The sequence below is a fragment of the Crocodylus porosus genome, unplaced genomic scaffold, assembly GCF_001723895.1.
Source record: "Crocodylus porosus isolate Cpor-Errol unplaced genomic scaffold, CroPor_comp1, whole genome shotgun sequence".
Taxonomy (NCBI): domain Eukaryota; kingdom Metazoa; phylum Chordata; order Crocodylia; family Crocodylidae; genus Crocodylus; species Crocodylus porosus.
Genome location: NW_017728920.1, coordinates 5,594,387 through 5,610,632, shown reverse-complemented (window position 1 = coordinate 5,610,632; position 16,246 = coordinate 5,594,387). Strand labels below are relative to the sequence as shown.

The following is a 16,246-nucleotide window of genomic DNA, read 5'->3' as shown; positions in this document are numbered from 1 at the left end:
AGGCCTATAGTTACCTGGGTCCTCCCTCCTCCCTTCCTTGAAAATTGGGACCACAGTAGCCAGTTTCCAATCCCCTGGCACCTGGCCAGATGACCACGAATGCTCATACAGCTGGGCCAAGGGTTCCACAATGACCCCTGCCAGCTCCCTCAGCACCCTTGGGTGGAGGGCATTTGGACCTGCAGATTTAGAAATGTCCAGCCCTTCCAGAAGATCCCCAACTACATCTGCGCTGACTGAAGGCCTGACAGAGCTATCCCCAAGATTGTCCCTACCTCTGGTATGTGGGATGTCCTGGTCCCTGTTCAAGAAAACAGAGGCAAAGAAACTGTTAAAAATATCAATTTTCTTGTCTGATGTAGCCACAAGATTGCCGTTTGCATCTTGCAGGTGCCCTACACTGCCTGGTGCCCTCTTTTTTGCTCCCAATGTACTTGAAAAAGGACTTTGTTGTCCTTAAACCTGGACGCTAGCCTGAGTTCCATCTCTGCCCTGGCCTTCCTAATAGCCCTCCTACACTCACGGGCCAAGGAGTACTCCTCCTTGGCGATAGCTCCTCCCTTCCACTGGTTGTACACCCATTTTTCAGTCCTCAAGCATTGCTGAATGCCCGTGCTGAGCCAAGGGAGTTCTGAGCACTCTTACCCCCCCACTCCCCTTGCTTCTCTCAGGGACTGTTATCCCTTGGGCCTGGAGGATCGCCCCCTTAAGGTATAACCATCCCTCGTGGACTCCCATCTCCTCTACCTTCTAGGCCCTCAGTGCCTTCTCCACTAGTCTCCTAAGCTTGTTGAAGTGGGCCCTTCTGAAGTCAAAGGCATTAGCCTTGGTATAAGCCCTCGACACCCTGTGTTGGATAGTGAAATCCAGCAGGTGATGATCACTATTGCCCAGGTGGGCAAGAACCTGCAGTCCCCTCACCAGATCATCCCCCATGGCCAGGACCAGGTCCAGCAAGGCGTTACCCCTCGTGGGGCTGTGCACTTCCTGGATAAGGTGAAGGTCCTGTAATACAGCCAGAAACCTATGCGAGCGGTCAGACCTGGCTGTCTGCTCCTCTCAGCGAATGTCTGGGTAGTTTAGGTCACCCATGGCAATAACATCCCTTGAGCTAATGGCCTCCATAAGCTGACCGGAGAAGTCCCGGTCCAGCTTGTCCCCCTGCTAGGGTGGTCTGTATTAGACACCCACCGTAAGGTCCCTTTTGCCATGTCCCCCTTGTAGTTTGACCCATAGTGTCTCTGCCCAACCTTCCTCTAACCCAAAGCTAATGCTTGATGATGTGAGGTGCTCTTTGACATAGACCGCAACACCCCCCACCTTTCCTCTCTGTCCTGTTTCTTCTATATAGGGTGTATTCCCAAATGCCCGCTGCTTAGTCATAGGTAGGGTCCCACCAGGTTTCTTTGAGCCCTACTAAGTCTAGGTTCTTACTCACAATCAAGAGGCACAGTTCCTCCTGTTTACTCCCCATACTACGAGCATTAGTGTAGAGGCACTTGAGGCCTCCTTTTATTTCATTATTATTTAGCATTGACATTAAATTAGCTCTTGGCACCGAGCCCTTACACCCGGCATGTAAAAGATTTAGTATAGTCTCCAAATACATACAACTAAAGAAAGAAATTGTGTAGTTTCCTACAAGACTAAAATAACCTCTTATGTTTAACTCAGAAGCAACCATCACAAAACAGTAAGTTTCCCTTTCCTCAACCTGGCAGTTTTGAATAAAAGCACAATACAGAAAGGTTCTGCATTGGATTCTAAATCCAAGCAAAAGCAGCGTCAGCTTCAGGAATACATGATCATTTCTGGGTGATATTCTTTCACTATCTATCATCAAAAGAGAATACTGAATACTGGTCAGAATTAAGCCAGAACTAATGAAAGTAGACACAGGGTACTCACTGTGGATGTAACTTGTATAAAGTCCCATCCACTCCAACAGTGATTTTCAAGTGCTCTACGCCTCTGTTTTCTCTCTTCTTCTCTACTACCGCAGCCAGTCCTGCCCCACAGAGTTGGGCTGCTCTCCTTGAAACAGCACCACACACCTCCTTCACAATAATGCTGTCGTCACAAGTGCTGTCCAGTCCAAGTTGCTGCAGAATTCTTCTGACCTGAAGAAGGGCTAGCCGGTCACTGTGTTCATGCAAACACATACAACAGCTTACAGTTAGGGGATACTATATACATTTCAGGATTTTCAGTTTTACAAATGAAACCAAATTCTCAGAGATACATTTTAACCAAGTCTCCAGACCTAAACACTTCTATATTTTGAGGTATGATCTCATGCAACCCCACACCTAAATTTTGTTTCTGTTGTGATGAGGTAGATTTTCAAAGGCACGAAGTAGTTGAGCACCTAATTCTCCTTGAAAGTCAAACAGATGTATGCCCCTCACTACCATCTGTGCCTTTGAAAAAATCTCCTTCTAATGGCTCACAAGACAGTCACCTTATTGTTTCACTGTCTATAAAAGTTATTGAAAAAACAAATACACATCCTCCTGCATACTCACACTCCAGAGTTTTTAATACTCCAGTATTTAATACTAGTAAGTAGTATTTTAAGGGCTTCACTGAAGTTTTTGAGTAAGGTGCTAGAAAGGTTCATGGTGCTAGAATACCCAGGGTGTCATTGTTGGATGGAACGGGGGAAACCACTCAATTGTTACAGAAACATTACAGAATTCCCCGTTTTCTTTATTTAGCAACGTAATAGGCCTCTCTAACAGAAAATGCTCTACCTTTTTTGAAAGGGAGGCTTGTCTAATAGCACAAAGAATTCAGGGCCAGGCATGAAAGTCTTCATGAAAGCCAGGACAGTCACTTAGATGATCACTGTGGGCCTGAGTTTCTATTTAAAATGTGTAATATTTGACATGGAATTTATGCTGAAAAGTAACTTACTTTCGATGCAGACAGACTTAAATTGCTCCAAGAATGTCATTGATTGGGAACTGATTCATAGTTGTCCCTGAACTAGCTGTGACACCCTGGTTGAGAATCACTGGACCAGCATCTCAACTATTCTCCCAATATAAAAGTTGAGTGACTGGATGTCACTGTATCAGCATTCTTATGTTCTTGTAAGGTTCAAATTAGAAGCCGTTTAAACATAAAGAAGTTTGAAGATTGAAATGGATACCTCGACAGTGGTTACTTTTATCCAGACAAAGTTCCATTGAGTTGAACAAGAGTACTGTCCTGAGTGAGGACTTCAACATTTAAGCTAGTAATTGTCACTGCCTCACTGCAATCTACCTATATTCACAAAAACAGATGGCAGTTAAAAAACAGGAACCACAAAGATATAATGAATTACTTTACCTTTCAATCTGAGACAGGAATTTTGTTTCAAATATTCCTCTTGTCCTGAGCGTCTCTGAAATCTGACCTCTAAACAGAAGTCCATGCTTTGTTAAGTCGATCAGAATTTGCCTCACTATTTCACCCAAATACATTCCACTGGTCATTTTTTCATACCTATTTTACAAAAACATTTTTAAAAATAGATGGCAAGTCAGTGTTTTAGTATGATTTATGCCGTGTGCTTAACTTCCTAAAAGCATTCAGAAATAAAGTACTCCATTACCTGAACTCAGTGCTGTTTAGCCGTAATACCTGTATCTGGTATAATGACATCAAATGCAAATGCTAGTTGCAATATTTCACATATTTAAAAATTATGAAAGTATACAAATACACAATATTAAATGCAAAATAGCAATTAAAACCAGGGATCATACAAAACAAGAACATTTTTACCAAACCTTCCCTACCTGCAAACTTTGGTGATTCATATAAATTGGTACCTGCAATCAAACCAAAACCCAGCCTCCTTAATTCATTTCTTACAGGATTTGTAGGTTTGGGGGAGGTGGCAGGAGAGGAAGGGAGTAGAGGGCATTATCACAAAACTGTCATAATTAATCTTATACAGAAAATATTCAGCAATTAGTATTTTAACCTACCAACAAGCTAAATGAAACAGCATAGGGAGAGCAACATACAATGATGATGTGTATGTCTAAGCTTTGCTGTTTTGTAAGTTATTGTTGCTGTGGTGACAGAAATAAAAAGCCCTAACATATAGAATGAGGGAGAACCATACAATTTACCAATTGGACAAATTAAGTTTTTATAGATTTTGTAATGACTTTTCTTAAAATAGGGTAAACAAAGATAGCCAGCCTAGTTCAAAGAAGATGAATTAGGTTATTCATAGCTTAAAGACAATACTATCAGCTTTACCTCTGTTTCCCAGGATTTAATGAACCTTCGTCCACTTCTTTGTCATATTTTGTTCTGATATTATTAATGCACCCATTGTCACCGAAACCTCCCCACTCTGTGTTAATACACATTTTTCCTTCATTCCCTTCTACAATTTCTATATTCTTCATATCTTCCATATAACACACATTGCTGCCTGTTCCTAAAAGAAAACAGCAAGGTTTCAGTCACAGAAGTGTAAAGGAGTTGAAAAGCATAGGAGAAATGCATGGTACCTATGCTGTACAATACCTAAATATTAGTTCTCCAGATTCCAAACTACAAAGGTATCCCCAGATCTTAATAGAAGTCAGTTTCAACAAACGATTTCTCCAGTAGAATCTTCTACTTATTTGGAACACAGAATCATAGAAAGTTAGGGTTGGAAGGGATCTCAGGAGGTCATCTAGTCCAACCCCCTGCTCAGAGGAGAACTATCCCCTGCTAGATCATACCAGCCAAAGCTTTGTCTAGCCTGGCTTTGAAAACATCCAAGGATGGAGCTTCTCCCACATCTCTGGGGAACCTGTTCCAGTGTTTTACTACCCTCCTAGTGAGAAAATTCTTCCTAATATCCAACCTAAACTTCCCTTGCTGCAACTTGACACTGTTACTCCTTGTTCTGTCATCTGCAACCACTGAGAACAGTCTAGCTCTATCCTCTTTTGAACCCCGCTTCAGGAGTTGAAGGCTGCTATCAAATCCCTTCTCAGTCTTCTCTTCTCTAGACTAAATAAGCCCAGTTCCCTCAGTCTTTCCTCATAAGTCATGTCCCCCAGCCCCCTCACCATTTTTGTTGCTTTCTGCTGGACTCTCTCCAATTTGTCCACATCTTCTCTATAGTGGGGGGCCCAAAACTGAACACAGTGCTCCAGAGGTGCCCTCACCAGTGCTGAATAGAGGGGAATAATCACCTCTCTTGACCAAGCAGCAACACACCTACAAATGCAGCCCAGTATGCCATTAGCCTTCTTGGCATCAATGGCACACTGCTGGCTCATATTCAGCTTATTGTCCACTGTAACCCCCAGGTCCTTTTCTGTAGAGCTACTGCCCAGCCAATCAGCCCCCAGCCTGTACTGGTGCATGGGATTGTTCTGTCTTAAGTGCAGGACTTTGCACTTCTCCTTGTTGAACCTCATGAGATTTCTTTTGGCCCAATCCTCCAATTTGTTTAGGTCACTACTCGCTCTGAAACCTAGCTCTCCCTCTAGTTTATCTACTACTCCCCCCAGCTTGGTGTCATCTGCAAACTTGCTGAGGTTGCACTCCATCCCATCTTTCAGGTCACTGATGAAACCACTGAACAAAACCCACCCCAGGACCAACCCCTGGGGACTCCACTTGATACTGACTGCCAACTACAAATCAAGCCATTGATGACTGCCCGCTGAGCCTGACGCTCCAGCCAGTTTTCCATCCACCTGACAGTCCATTCATCCAGCCCATGATTCTTTAGCTTGCCTGCAAGAATGCTGTGGGAGATCGTCTCAAAAGCTTTGCTAAAAATCAAGGTACACCACATCCACCAATCTCCTTGCATGCATAGAGCCAGTCACATCGTAGAAGGCAATCAGGTTTGTCAGGCATGACTTGCCCCTGGTGAATCCATGCCGACTTCCTTATCACCTTTTTCTCCTCCAAGTGCTTAGAAATGGATTCCTTGAGGATCTGCTCCATGATTTTTCTAGGGACTGAGGTGAGGCTGACTAGTCTGTAGCTCCCTGAATACTACTTTTTCCTCTTTCTCTTAAATATGGGCACTATGTTTGCCCTTTTCCAATCATCTGGGACGTCTCATGATCACCATGAGTTTTCAAAGATATTGGCCCTAGGCTCTGCAATCACATCAGCCAACTCCCTCAGCACTCTCAGGTGCATCCCATCTGGCCCCATGACTTGTACACATCCAGGTTTTCTAAGTAGTCCCTAATCTGTTCTTTCACCACTGGTGGCTGCTCACCTCCTCCCTGAGCTGTGGTGCTCACTGCAGTAGTCTGGGAGCAGACCTTGCCTGTGAAGACGGAGGCAAAAAAAGGCATTGAGCACTTTAGCCTGTTCTGCATCCTGTCACAAGGTCCCCTCCACCATTCAGTAAGGAACCTGCACTTTCCCTGATCCTCCTCCTCTTGCTACCAACACACTTGTAGAAACCGTTCTTGTTACCCTTCACATTCCCTGCTAGCTGCAACTCCAGTTGCACTTTGGCCTTCCTGACTTCATCCCTGCATGCCGGAGCAATGCTCTTATATTTTTCCCTAGTTATTTGTCCAAGTTTCCACTTCTTATAAGCTTTCTTTGGCGATTTAGTTTACTGAAGAGATCCCTGCTAAACCAAGCTGGTCTTCTGCCATACTTGCTAGCCTTCCTGCACATTGGGATGGTTTGTTCCTGTACTCTTAGTAAGGTTTCTTTGAAGTACAGTTAACTCTCCTGGACTCCTTTCCCCCTCAGTCTGGCTTCTCTGGGGATCCTGCCCATGAGTTCCCTGAGTGAGTCAAAGTCTGTTTTTCTGAAGTCCAGGGTCTTTATTCTACTGCTCTCCATCATTCCTTTCTTCAGGATCCTGAACCCAATCATCTTGTGGTCACTGCTGCCCAAGTTGCCATCCACTACTACATCCCCCACCAAGTCTTCCATTTGTGAGCAGCAAGTCAAGAAGAACATGGCCCCTAGTTGGCTGCTCCAACACTTGCACCAGGAAGTTGTCCCCAGTACTCTCCAAAAAGCTTCTTGGATTGCCGGAGCACTACTGTGTTGCCCTCCCAGGAGATGTCAGGGTGACTGAAGTCCCCCATGAGAACCAGAGCTTGTGATTGAGAAACTTTCTGCTAGCTGTTTGAAGAAAGCCACAAACATTCAAAACTGAAGCAGCTTTCCCACACAATATGCCATGTTAAGAGGAGCAAAGCTCTATTATAACAATACCTTATTTGCAAATCTTATTAAAAGAATGTTGGAAGGTGAGTTATGGAATAAGTGGCCAAATATTATGCAGTTGATGTTTGCATCATATTTTGCAAATTAGTCAGCCCATGCTGGTAAAATAGTTCTCTATTTGGTCAGCCATATTTTGTTCATCTTATGCCAATGTATCCATATTTATCTATCAAAACTGTAGCTTTAGATTGTCTACAAGGACAGAGGAGACTCTAAAACATGTCACATTTCCTATAGCTGCATTCAGTGCTACACTGATTGAGAATTAACTAACCCCAGTTTCTTGCATCCCAGCACAGGCAATTACCACTGAGTTAACAAGCTGGCTCAGACAAACCAAATATGAGTGATTCTTATTAAATGTAGGATTTCATCTGCTTCTTTGAATAGTAGGATTTTTTCTAGTACAAATCAAGATCCACACAAGTAGTTTGCTTTCATTTAAACAGTAATTGTACTAACAAATAATTTACCTGCAATAAGGCCAATTTCACAGTTTGGATCCTCATAGCCACATGTCATCATTGTCCCAACAGTGTCATTTACCACTGCTACAATATCCAGGTCAAACTCCTGCAACAGAAATCACCTCGTTTAAAGGGGTGGGGAAGGGAAGTGGGGGGTTGCTTTAACAAACCAAATCAACAGAAACACAATTACTTACATTTCTTCGTTTAATAGCTTCTCTTAACATGTCAACAACATCTTCCCCTTCACAGTCTGTTGCCTTAAAACCTTTTGTCCACCCCACTAGTGTTCCCTGTAAGAAAACAGCACCAAAAATGACCAATGTAAATGGATGGGCATTCTGTGTACTGAATGAAGCAGGGGTCCAGTAGAGAAATAAACACATAGTAACTAGAGTGTTTCAAAGATGTGTGTGAACAAGGGACCTGAAATCAGGTGTCCCAGGAAATTTAATTCTGAAATATTTCAATTTGAGTACTTGACTTTGCACTTTAGCCTCCTTTTAACATAGCCGTGTTTTTTTGTGTATTTTTTTAAATGTAAAATGCATCTTTCTAGCCAAACAACTGCAGTTTCAAATATACCTTCTAGAGGATCAGACAAATGCTGCTGTGCTCAAGGCTCAGTTGCTACAAGGAAACTATGCCGCTCAGCTGTTGGCAGCTTTAATCCATGGTTTATTTATGAAGTAGCTATCAATCCAATGGCAGCACAAGCTGAAGTATTCTCTCTACTTCATGCAGAGGCACTCCCTTCCCACATCCATCACTGAGGGGCAGCACTGGCTCTATCATTTGAAGATGAACCATGGCAAAAATTGTATTTACTCTAAATAATCATGAGTCAGTGTCAATAAATTTATATTGCAAAGCTTCAAATCATTTGATAAAAGATACTTGAAGATTCTTACGCTACCAAGTGATTTATTTGATAGATAAAACCAAACACCAAGCTTAAAACATAAACCAAAGACAGCATTAGGACAATGCTGGGCTCATACCTGATCTTTATTCTTTTTTTAAGACAGAAAATTCTTGTGACAGGAAAATATAAAACAAACTGGTTCTTACAGATTCTATAAATCTGTACTATCATTATGGTTTTTGCTTTTATTTTCCAGTTACTCAGTAATTTTAATTTGCCTTTTAATTGAAAGTGCTCTTGGTTATAGTCAAGGCCTATGAGAAACTTCCAATTAGCAGTATATTCAAAATAACTATTAAATATGGAGGGTTTTTTAAGTTTTACACAGCCTTAGGGGCTTGCCTATCCTACCTCCATTCAGAGTCCTAGAGCGTGGCTATGATGAGCACCTCACCCACATTCCTCACACACCAAATCCCAGAAATAAAGCAATGTGGTTCTCTTAAAAGGAACTTTTAGTAGCTCAAGAGTGGCTTTCAACATGTGCTCAGCAGGGCTCTAAGGCACCTACATCGCTTCATTTTTGTCGCTGTCACATGCTAAGGAGGACCAAGTGAGCAGGGCAACGTAGAGAAGCTTAAGTGTAGATCAGAGCATGTAGGGAGAGGACACATCCAGGAACATTAGATATACCTGATTAACAGAACAAAATTCAGAGATGAGCCCTTAGCTGTGAATAGCAGAGCTCAGCTCTAACCTGTGGTTCACCATAACTAGTGAAATATGGAGTGAAATTATATACTCATTGAAAATGTATTTGGTCTATACCATACTTCAGCAAAGTATTAGGGAATCAGTGTCTCTTAGAATAATAAAAAAGTGCAAATAAGAATGAGATACCTGACCAGTTAAAAATGTGCAGGGGCACTGAGTCATCATCATGGTTCACTTTTCTAAGAATGGAAGAATGAATCCTTCACAAGCTCTGTCTTTCTGCCTCCAGTTGTTATAAGCCAAATTTTGCCACCCTTTGTCATGGAGGGAAGTATTCAAGTATAATCAAAATGCAGAGTAAGGCTATGAAACAAAATAATGTCTCTGTATTTTACACGGGAGCGTTCGTAAGTCAGAAAATTTGACTAAAATTTTATTTAAAGCTCGGAAATCCTTACTTGTAAGAAAAATGCATTTTAAAAGGTATTAAAAAGAAAGGTGTGTGTTAAACATCTGAACAGGGAATAATGTTAAAACACAACAAACTGATGTAGCAGTTTTCTAATAGGAATCAGATCTAGTACAACCATGCAACTCTTATTTCTGTTGCAGTCCTTACCTTATCAATACTAGCTTGCCTGCAGGGGAAAGAGAACGTAAAGCCCAGAGGAAGTCGAGCACCCTTAATTCCCATGTACTCCAAAAAATCTGCTATGCACTGGACTATGTGATCAAAAAGCTGAAAGAACAGAGACAACAGGTAAAACCTATGCACATTTAATGAAGGGTGATCCATTTGGATAGCTCAATATTGGTGTGGATGTTACCTCTTCTCCTGTTCCTTGCATGATTTCCAGAGGAATGGCAAAGATTTTATTGTACATCCTCACAGATTTTCTTCTCCCACTTCTAATTTTCACAAGCAGAACTCTGAAATTTGTTCCACCAAGATCAAGAGAAAGAAATTTTCCTTTTTCTGTAATAGAAAAATGAAAACATAAATACATAATCCTAGAATACTCTAATAGTTAAAGCACATTTGTTACTTTGAGCATTTTAAACACCACATGACATTAAACAACCACAAAGAAATATTGTCTCAGGAATGACATGCTATACTATTATTTTTAGGTTTATCTTCTGAAATCACGCACATTGAGAAAAATCTTTAAGTGTTCTCTACACAAAACTCAAGTAGAAGTCGCCAGGTACTCAGTATTTGGGGAAGGGAAGGAAAAAAAAAATAAGAAAATGGAAATCAAAGCACATTTTTTAGAAGACCTAAATATGAATTCAGGGTACTAGCTTTAAGTACTCCTTCCTTTAAAATATTGGTCTTGGTGCTAATATCAAGTCTTTACCCCCCCCTTCTTATCTTTCTGATCCTTTGCTAGTTGCACACATATGTATGCAAAAGGAGTAGAAGTGCATGTGTAAATACCACAGCATATATAATAAATGTTCTTTGACTATTTTTAAAGAAAATGGTAAACACCCATCAATTAGATACTCAAGTAGATATTTGTCAAAATATGCTATTACATGCATATTCAGAATATGTAACCTTCCCAAGAAGTGTCAGTGCATAACAAATACCCTTTGGCAGGGTCTTTGATTAAGGAACTATAATTCCTGTTCTGTGAGAAATTCTGAAATAAAAAAAAAAAAATATTCATTCCTAAACGGCATGAAACACAAAAATAAAACATTTGCTATGGAACAAGAATTTCAAAATTTCATTTTGACCTGTTTGAAATGTTTACAAACCTCCTACAGCTGCCTAAAGCCTAGCATCCAGCCAGGTGATCCATGGCTTCAACAGCTTCCAGCCAGCCAAGTATCAAAATCAGAATAAGAGCCTGGCCCCTAAAGTCCTAACACTGAAGCAGCCTGCCTTGACACTTACCCCAGATCTGTCAATTCTGGAAGTTCAGGCTGCCAAGAAAATGAAGTTAGCAGCGCATCCATTTCATATCTCCCCATAAGGCTACCTGGCAGGCTGCCCCAAAGCCAGAGTCCTTGAAAACTCAGGTAGCAAGTTTCTCCACAGCCAGATGCCTGGAAGACTGAAGTTATACTCGCTAGATGCTGCTAGACCCCCCAAAAGCCTGTAGACAGACTTCCGAGACCAGGGTACGCAAGTTGACAAGAAACCTAGTAGACAGGGTTTCCTCAAGAACTGCCAGATATTGACCAGAATTCCATCAAAAACAGATTGCCCTGCAACATTTAAATCTATTAAACATTTTATGACAGCAACATATTCCTCTGAAAAATTGCTGACCAGCCTTCCTGCATAGCCTCATATTCTTTCATGATTTGCATAGGCACCTACCTGTCCCATCTGGTGTTCCACAGACATAAGTTGGTAACATTTTCACTGTGGCATTGGGTTGTGTTTCTTTCTTCAGGCCATATTCTAGTTCTGCCCTCATGTTAGTTTTCACTTCTCTAAGATTTTCCTTGGAGAGTTTAAAAGATGCTAGAATTTCATCAATGTGCTTACGCTGAGATGCTAGTCTGTATGCAACTGCTGTTACCATTGCTGCCCCCTTCCCACTGCCACTCTCAGAGAGAAGAAACCGAACGTCACAATTTGGGACCAGTCTCCTCACAACCTTATGCAGACGTTTGGCATATCTAGGAGAAAAATCACTTTTCTTAAATGCTTGCAAAATATTGTGTGGAATACATGTGTGCACATACACATAAGCATGCAACACTTGACAATTAAGAAAAGCTGAATCTGCTAAATGCAACATCAGAAGCTCATCTGGGGAATGGGCTGGACACTTCCGCAGTATTAGTTCTGTTACTATAAATATGGGGAAAACATGGCTCCACTGTTGCATGGAAATGGGAAGGGCAGTGAGGAAAAGGAAAGCCCTGTGTCTCAGTGGAAAAGGGTTAGAGCAAGGCAAACCTCCACCAGAACATGAGACAATCAGACTCTACAATTTGTAATATGGTAGATGTAGATTTTGATCCAAACCTTGCAAAACAGACCCTCCTCTGCAAAACACCAAACTCCTCAACTTAAACACATCTCTAGTCTGGAGGGGATGGTGCTCTATTGTGTGACTTAATTCCATAATGACACAATTCTATCCCAATTTTACTTTCTAAAGTTAGCTTGAAAATTCCAACATGTGACTCCTGTCTGTAGTCACAAGAAGGTAAACACTCAATAAGACTTCTGGTGAGCTTCCGCCTTTTCCCCTAGATGCAGTGCTGTTAACATTTTCTGAATATCCCAGACAAAATAATATCACAGCTAGCAACATCAACACAGTTTCCCCAGAACACAAACATGTCTCCTTTTACTGCTTGCCATCATGACCCATTAGACCACTGAAAACTCTTCTGCACCAGTTAGCATTACAATGAAAGTGGTACTAGATATATGGGCCAGGCAGATATATCTCTTTAAAAGCCAGAATGGTGACTGTTACGGTAGATACATGACTTCCTCTAAGCTTACTTACTGAGGGTGTGCTTTATACAAAGTTCCATCCATTCCAACAGTAGTTCTTAGTCTCATTAACTTTTTATTTTCTCGAAGACGTGTCAATATTGCTGCTAAGGCAGCAGCACAGAGGTTTGCTGAGCGAAATGACACAATGGTGCTGACATGCTGAACAGCAACACAGTCTTCTTCAGAAGGAAACAGACCCAGCTCCATTAGGATCTCTTTAGTGTTGCTGAGACCATCTTTGTATCTATCCCAAAAATCAAAGAAAAATAAAATACCTAACTATAAAAGTATACAGAACTCCCCCCCCCCATCTAATTATAAAAGTATATAGTCATATCTAAAATTTTATGGCACATCCTTCTGGCAGAAGGATGAAGGGCTTAGACTACAAGCAATTAGGCAATACCCCAAACCACTGGTACCCACAGATCTCTTGGTGCCCCACATCTTATTTACATGGCACCTGCAGAAGTTAGCTCCTGACAGGGTGCTGCTTCACCTACTTGTTTGTCACTTTTTAGGGTTCTTCCCAAGAATGCTGCCATCAAACCATATAAAAGTAAAACAGCTCAGAGGACCTGATAAAACTTCAGTACTGGTAAATATCAGGGGAAAGGTTCCCATGGATTTCAATAAGTGACTTGGAGTGCTAAACATCTGCTTTAACGAACAATAACATACTACTCTCCATCTGCTTTAAAAGAGGTTTAAAGTTTAGCATTAAAAAGGTACCCCTTGGATTAGTCGCTAAATGGATTTCAAGAAAAAATAGTGTGTTAAAGATTAGTATTAATCTGTTGATTTCACTCTTTTCCCTTAGAAATAACAACATTGTAAATCAATCAGTTTTGTGGTTGTCATGCTTAAACCAGAAGCACCAAAAATTGGACCACTGCTGAGCCAGTGTTTTCCAACACAACAGAGTCCTCAGTGATGTTGTCTGTGTGCAGATACACAATGGCCTTTACCATGCTTAATATAATCCACACACTGCCACTTTTCTGAAACACTTGAAGACAACCCTACAAATCCACATGCACGGTCAGGTCTGTTTGTGATGCACAATAAATACAGTGAATTTAAATAGTGGAATGCATTTGTGATTGCATTACTTTGTTAAAACGTTAGCTTAACACCTGCCATTTACCATTACCAATGAAATAAACCAATCTGGTCTGTTGTATTCCCCTATTATTCTATTGTTAATTTTATTTTGAGGAGGAAAAGATTAATAGTCTAGGATCAACAACAATCAATTTCAAACTCTTATTGATTATACTGTAATAAAGGAAATCTAGTTGTCCTTAAGTAAAGCCTCAAGGTTTTTAATAAAGAATATATAAAAGCTCATACTTTTCCATAGCAGCTACATGTTTTGTCTCAATCTTGCCTTTGGTGCGGAGAGCAGTAGATATCTCGCCATTGAAGAGTAATCCTTCCTTTGCCATTTTTAGAAGGATGAGTCTTACAATTTCTCCTAAATACAAACCACTAATCATCTTCTCAAACCTATTATTGAATACAAGCAATGGTTACAAAAATAGCCTAGTACAGGAGTGAATGATTGTTTCTACAGATCACTATATATTTTAAATAGGCTATACATGTAAAATAGGTAAAAATTATTTAAGCTCATGTAAAAACAGGAATAATAAGTTAAAATTTGGACATGAACTTTCTGGCTGTGACATTATGATGAACTAGGTGTTTCTGAAACAATATTACACTGCTTAGAAAGGAGACTATCAAGATTCAGTTTGAATACAGATTTCATTTGTGTGCACTGGATACTTTCTTAGGTCTATATAGGATGATATGCAGTGAATACTTTATGGGGTATTGTACAACAGAGAAGCAGTTCTTAACAACTGACATGCCAGGGCTCCCATGTGAATTACAGTGAATAAGCACATTAAACCAAGTCAACAGTCTCAGCTAATATTCCTCATTACTTCACACCAAAGAAGCTATCCCCATGCCATTCTGAGGCATCCTATTAGCACTCAAGTGATTTGAGGACACCAGCTAAATCTATGCATAAAGAAAAAAATAAGCCAATCAATCACACTTCCTCACTCACCCCATCACAACACAAAAACAGAATTACCATCTAGTAATAACAAAGAATCACCAATTGCTTTGTAGGAACAGAAGGTGAAATCCTGACTCCACTGAAGTCATGGCAAAACTCCAAATAACTTCAGTAGGGCCAAACTTTGCCAAAATTTCTAATAGTATCCTCCCAACTGAAAGACAAGAGGAAGTTATGAAAAGTGATGCAGAAAGCATGAGGGCTGCGGCTTTCTAGTCACCCTATGCATTCTGGATTCCACAGCAAGTGCAGGCTACTTCAGCAGTGTAAAACAGTTGTTTAAGAGATGCCCACGTATAATGGTAGGTAGATCTTAACTAGAACAGGTTTGGATATAAATGAAAGGAGCTTCAAGCCAGCTTCTATTGCAGTTAGCTTCCTTAGTTCAGGGGTGGGCAAATATAGCCTCTGGCCTGGATATGGCTCACAGAGGGTCTTTGTCTGGCCCACAACAGGTCCTTGGTCCCACCTGGCCCAAGCACTGTGGCCATGAAGCATCCTGCCACACCCTGGGCATGCAGCGGGGCTGGGGCAGCTCTACAGCTGAACTGTCTTTGTAAACAGCCCAAGCAGCAGTGGCTCCTTCTGACTATTGCCACTGCTGGCCCACACCCCGTGGTACCAATGGGGACCTGTACGCATAGGCCTGACCCGGCCTGCCCTGCACCTGTGCTGGGCTGCCTTGCATCTTCACCACTGTCACCACCACCTCCAGGCTGCCCAGCGGGGCAGCAGTGGCAGCACACAGCAGATGCAGAGCAGCCCAACACAGGCTCTGGACAGCTGCAGCAAGAAAGGCCTGGCAGCGGTGAGGAGCAGCTGCTTTTCCCCTGTACTGAGCAATAGTTTCTTTCTGGCCACCACCGCTGCTCAGCGTAGGCCAGTCTAGAGCAGATGTGGGGCAGGCCTGTGGTGCTGGGACCAGCGGTGGCAGCAGCAGGGAGCCCTTGCTGCCTAGGAAGGCAGTCCAGCCATGGAACCACTCCAGCCCCACTGTGTGCCCAGGGTGTGGAGCAGGCATGGGGCAGGCTGGAGTCAGAGCTTCACGCATGGGTTTCAGCTGCTTTGCTCCCACTGGGGTGAATCTGGAATGGGCCTGGGATGGGGCTGGGGTGCCACGCTGTTGGCAGTGGCAGGGAGGCACCACAGGATGCAGAAATGGCAGGCTGTTGCAGGGCAGGAGTGGGTGCTGACCAACTCAGGGGGGCAGGCTCAGGGGGCACCCATGCATACCCCACTATACCCATAAACCCTCCCCTGCAAACCCCATAAGCATAATCAAAAAGCCCACAAACATCCCCCGCACAAACTCCACACTCCTCCCCACACATGCATACAAATGCCTCTGCGGGGAGCCTCACTCATTGTTACATGCAAATTCAAACTTACACCCCGCCATACACACCCCACCC

The 16,246-nt window shown here is 42.1% G+C and overlaps 1 protein-coding gene across 3 annotated transcripts in view; it reads right to left on the bottom strand.

Moving 5' to 3' along the window:
• The window catches only part of HKDC1 (hexokinase domain containing 1), a 54,684-nt gene that overhangs the window by 3,487 nt on the left and 34,951 nt on the right, over positions 1 to 16,246 (bottom strand). For all 3 annotated transcript variants that reach the window (XM_019538519.1, XM_019538518.1, XM_019538517.1), the window contains 10 exons: positions 14,096 to 14,251; positions 12,753 to 12,986; positions 11,603 to 11,907; positions 10,095 to 10,243; positions 9,887 to 10,006; positions 7,886 to 7,981; positions 7,695 to 7,794; positions 4,261 to 4,444; positions 3,337 to 3,492; positions 1,909 to 2,142 (listed from right to left, as the gene is read on the bottom strand). In XM_019538519.1, coding sequence (XP_019394064.1) covers positions 1,909 to 2,142; positions 3,337 to 3,492; positions 4,261 to 4,444; positions 7,695 to 7,794; positions 7,886 to 7,981; positions 9,887 to 10,006; positions 10,095 to 10,243; positions 11,603 to 11,907; positions 12,753 to 12,986; positions 14,096 to 14,251 — 1,734 coding nt within the window. The remainder of the gene's footprint in view (positions 1 to 1,908; positions 2,143 to 3,336; positions 3,493 to 4,260; positions 4,445 to 7,694; positions 7,795 to 7,885; positions 7,982 to 9,886; positions 10,007 to 10,094; positions 10,244 to 11,602; positions 11,908 to 12,752; positions 12,987 to 14,095; positions 14,252 to 16,246) is intronic.